At 44.6% G+C, this 5,060-nt stretch overlaps 1 protein-coding gene across 1 annotated transcript in view; it reads right to left on the bottom strand.

The window, feature by feature from the left end:
- Nucleotides 1-486: 486 nt before the first annotated feature.
- LOC103610586 (diacylglycerol kinase gamma-like) overlaps nt 487-5,060 on the bottom strand; it is a 22,887-nt gene continuing 18,313 nt past the window's right edge. The window contains exon 2 of the mRNA XM_008594728.1: nt 487-1,303. Coding sequence (XP_008592950.1) covers nt 1,034-1,303 — 270 coding nt within the window. The 3' untranslated portion in view covers nt 487-1,033. The remainder of the gene's footprint in view (nt 1,304-5,060) is intronic.

The raw sequence follows: 5,060 nt of genomic DNA, 5'->3' as shown, positions 1-5,060 counted from the left end.
GCCATGGTACGATCTTGGGCTTTTACTCTGATCCACTGCAGAGTTTTGAGCAGAGGAGTGTCATGATCTGTCATATTTCCACAGGGGTACTCTGATGCGAGGGTGAGAACACACTGCATATAGCAGGGTTAGAAGCAGGGAATCCAGTGAGAAGAGTTTGCAGTAATCCAGGGGACAGAGGATGGCAGCCAGACCAAGTAGCAGTGCTCGGGGTGAGAAGTGACTGGATCCCGGATTGTTTAAAGTAGAGCTAACAGGTTTTCTGATGGGCTGGGTTTGAGAATGAGAGGTAACATGAGGAGTTGAGGGTGTGTCAAATTTTTCGACTTGAGCAACGGGAAGGTTGGAGCTATCATCAACCGAGATGGAGATGGCAGTGAATGGAGAAGGTTTAGGGCACAGACAGCAGAAGGTCAGTTTTAGACATGTTTGAGATACTGTTAAACAGCAAAGGGAAATGCAGCACTGGACTCACAGGCCTAGAGCTTGTGGGAGGCTGGAGACAGGGTTTGAGGCATCATGGATACCCACGTGGTATTTAAATAAAGTCTTACGTTAGATGAGGTCATCGAGGGAGTGAGGACAGACAGGAGAGAAGAGGGTTAAGGACCCTGCCTGGAGACCCTCCAGCATCGGGAGGCCAGAGAGAAAAGACACTGAGAAGGAGTGACCAGGAAGGTAGGAGGAAAACCAGTAGCCAGCGGAGTCCTAGAAGCCAAGGGGACAAAGTGTTTCCAGGAAGAGGGAGTGATCAATTGGGTCAAATGCCACTGAAAAGTGCAGCACGATGAGGGTTGAAAACTGACCCCTAGATTTCGGATATTGGAGAACACTGGTAGACCAACAGGATCAGCGTTTGACTCCTACCTTCATGAGGCACCACAGTTTGACTACTGACTGTCATTTAGGACTCCCTTATTGTGAATTCTGTATTCTCAACTGTGTTGTAAACTTCGCAACATGAGAGATGATGAGTCAGCCTATCCCCAGTGCACCGGGTCCCCGGCAGGCTTCAGAGCCTCACAGAGCCTGCTTAGGTCCTGATACAGTTTGCTAACAGACCTACCTGAATGCCCTTACCTCTGGGGCACTGACCTGGAGCAATTATCCTCATGCTTGGCTTACCTTGGACGCAGAATTTCAGTTCCTTGGGGTCAGTGATGCCCTTCCTGCTTTCCCTGATCATAGCCCGGTTCTTCTTGGTTTCTCCCCAGAGATTGGTGCCTCCGTACATGCTGGGGATGTTGAGAATGGCAATGCCTTCAAGGAAGATGTTGCTCAGGTCCACCCCAACCCCGTCGCACTGGGGGACAGAGAGAAAAGGCCTTCCGTAAGTGTTCTTAGTGTATCGCAACCCGAGGTGCTATGTGTGTATGTTGGTGTGTGTGCGTGTGTGGATGGTAGGGACTTTCTTAAAGGATGTGACATGTCCTCAGCCAGCACCCTGCCTGCCACTGTCAAAAGCTGAATCTTGGGCAAAGTTGCTCAGGCTTAATGCTTTGACCACTGTAGTGGGATGGGGAGCTCCAGTTGTGGCCAGCTCTGGGGAAGACAGTGCAAGGCACCCGGCGGATCATCGTAGGTCTAAAAGTGCATTAGGGATGGTTCTCAAGTCAATTGCAAAACTGTTCTCCAGTCTAACCTCATTATCATCAATTCTGCCCCTTCCTAACCATTGTGAAGATTTAGTGGGACACTGAATCCAGAACCTAACATATAGCAGATTCTCAAGTGAGCTACGGGCCGGCCCAATATATAGCAGATTCTCAACAAATGGCAGAACACTTTCATTTTATCCCTTTTAATTTTATCCGCCTTGTGAGAAGTACAAGATGTTAAGATTTGTATGGCTTTTAGAATTTGCCCGTCTCCCACATCTGTATTGTAAGTGCAATTCTGGCATATGCAATTGCTGAGGTAGCAAAATTTCCTTATCCAGCCTTTACCACCCGCATCCCCTGCCAGGTACAAAAGGCCAGGAGGTTTGAATTTGCGTGTCTCACATATTTATAAAGTCAGCCCTCTTTGGCATAATGCTTACCAACACAGCAAGAAATATATTAGCTCTGATCCTCATTCCCCAGGATTGTAGCTAGTTTACTTCATTTACAGAAGAAAAAACTGGACCCAGAGAGGCGAGCTAAGTCATCTAAGATTGCACAGCTGATAAATAACAGAGCAGGGATTCAAACTTGGGGATTTCACTACAAAGTCCAAAAATCAAAAGCACACAATAAAAATCTACTGTCCTTGAGGTTACCTACAAATCCAAACTTGCAGAGAATTCTCAGCGAAGGAGAAAGAGAAAGGTAGGGCTTGTTGCCCCTCATATTGACTGACCTCCTGATTTATTTGAAGTTCATAATTTATGTTATCATCATCGCCAAACTACAAAATGTTGTTTCCCCAACTACAAAATGGAATAAAGTGAGCTTCTCTGGTAACTGGAGACTTATTTCTTCATTGGGAAATTCTGATAATTTGAAAAGTCTCTCAAATGTTGATCCAGATTCTCTCTTCTTCTTGCTCCAATCCCTTGGTCCTATTCTTCAGATGCCAGACATCTGAGAATGAGCCTTCAGAAGCCAGACAGAATGAGCCTTCCTTCTCCATCAGGGGCCAGCCCATCAGATACATGCTGATAGTCATCATTATCACTGGGCATCTATATTAAGCATTGCCATCTGCCACATAAGCTTCTATACACATTTCTTTTTTTTTTTTTTTCCTTTTTTTGTCTTTTTTCCTGTCCGGCAACGGACCGCAACCCTCAGTGTCGCGCCTGCCCCTCACTCAGCCAGTGAGTGGGAACTGGTCTGTATGTGGGATCCGAACCCTTGGCGGGAGCGCCGCCGCGCTCCCAAGCGGTGCACTGTAGCAGTGCGCCACCGGGCCGGCCCCTTCTATACACATTTCAATTACTATCTTCATAATAATCCTATACATTAGTTACTAGGACTACCCTTTTTTACATTTGGGGCAACTGAGGCACAGAGGAGGTTAAGTAACGCACTCAGAGTCACACAATTTACAAGTGGAGGTACACAGATCTGACTGCAGGCAAGCAGAGCCTAAGTCTTTACCACTCCTTAATTTCTCCTCCCTCTTACACTACCGTTTGGCTGTGCCTCCTCCGAGCGCTGTCAACTCTCTTAACCCTCTCCTATGGGACTTGGTTTTCAGACCTTTGCTCATCCTGGTTGCCCTGTTTTGTTCACTCCAGTTTGTTACCTTCCTACTTGGTAAGGCCCCAACATCCATGACAGGATCTGACAGGACAGGTGGCAACAACACCAGCACTTGCTGGGGCGGGAATTCTATGACAATTGTGCCCTAGAAATGAGATAATGTGCAAAGGCCATGTAAGAGCTCAGAACATGTTACCCATTACCATTATCCTTACTGTTAAATACGATCAAAGTTGCACTAGCCCTTTTGTTAGCAGCTCAGCATCACATCAGCTTGAACGGCTGGTCATCTCAGTCATCCAGACCTTCACCCTATGATCTACTTCTCAGCCAGCTTTTCCCTATCCCTATCCTGAACTTGTGTAGTTAAAAAAAAAATAACTTAGACATGGGGCTTTACATTTATGCTAATTAACTTCATCTGGCTCTCAGCACAAGCCTCCTCCAGTCTGTCAAACTTATTTCGAATCTTCCTTCTGTGATCCTTTATCACAGCTCTCCTATCATTTGGGGGTTAAGTCATTAATACATGTGTATAAAGGACAAAACAATGACCAATCCCTCCCCTTTGTCAGTTTAACACACCAGTCATCATGTATTAACAGCCCCTGGTGTGGCTGCTTTATTGGGGCTGCATTGTCTGGACTGTACTGTCTCCCAGCTAACTTTTCATTGTAAGGTGAAATCCCGGAACTCAGAAATGAGTCGGGCCTAAGAGGACATGCCTCATCTTTCATAAATGAGGCCCAGTGAGGTTAAGAAACTTTGCTGTGGTCATTCATCTTACTAACAGTGGAACTAGATTAGTATCCATGTCTCCAGACCTCAATCCTACGTTCTTTTCACTACAGCATAAGACATTGTGCTGAGATCAAAAAGCATTTCTTAAATGACCATCCTACGACCTCTATCAGAAAAGGAGTAAGAGAACTCATATTAAGTTAATGCCTGTGTGTAAAGGGCATTTACTTGGTTAATAATCTATTCTAGAATCTTGCCAGGGATCAGAATGAAGTGTGTCAGTCTGTGATTTCCAGAATATACCCTTTTCTCATTTTTTGAAAACTGGGACATTTATGTTTGCCTCTCATTGGCAAATTATCCAAAAGAAACTACACTGTTTTCTGGACTTGTCAAAGTGTCCCCTGAATGACACTATAGGTTCATCCAGCAACTTGGATTCAAATGAGTGTGTGTTTTCCAAGGCCAATTAGTCCTCTGTTGATCTACCTTGGGCTCTGTAGCCACCTTTAACATTTGTTCTTCCATTTTGAGTGTAGGACCACTCTCTCTGAAAAAGATGAAAACTCAGAATTGCAAAGTCCTACTGAGCTATGGTTTTCCATGTTCTTTTTTGCTTCAAACATCATCCAACATTCTGCTTGGCCTTCAGTTTGCCTGTAACAGGCTTTCAGGTCTGATCTGCTTTTGTGTCTTCACACCTGGTTGCTTGCCCGTACCTTGCCTCTGCATGTATGTGTACAGTCCCCTTGAAGCATGGGCTCAACAGACCTATGGTTACTAAAGGTGGGAAAGGGGGAGGGGGAGGGAGGCTAGGGAGAAATTGGGTAAGGGACACAAAGAATAATCATGACTTGTAAGAATGAACATGCTAATAATATTGATTTGATCACCACATATTGTACACAAATACTGATAGTCAACACTGTACCCCCAAAATACGTATAATCAATTATGTTTCAATTAAAAAAAAAGATAGAATAATTTCTGGTGCTCTAGGTCTACTATAGCTAATAGTATTGTATTGTATATTTCAAGATAGACAGAAAAGAGGATCTTAAATGCTATCACCACATAGAAATGATAAATATTTAGGTGATAGCCATGCTAACTATTCTGATTGGATCATTA

This window comes from Galeopterus variegatus, unplaced genomic scaffold (assembly GCF_000696425.1).
Source record: "Galeopterus variegatus unplaced genomic scaffold, G_variegatus-3.0.2 Scaffold11350, whole genome shotgun sequence".
Classification (NCBI taxonomy): Eukaryota; Metazoa; Chordata; class Mammalia; order Dermoptera; family Cynocephalidae; genus Galeopterus; species Galeopterus variegatus.
Note: the sequence above shows the minus strand (reverse complement) of the source record. Positions and strands in the feature narration are given on the sequence as shown.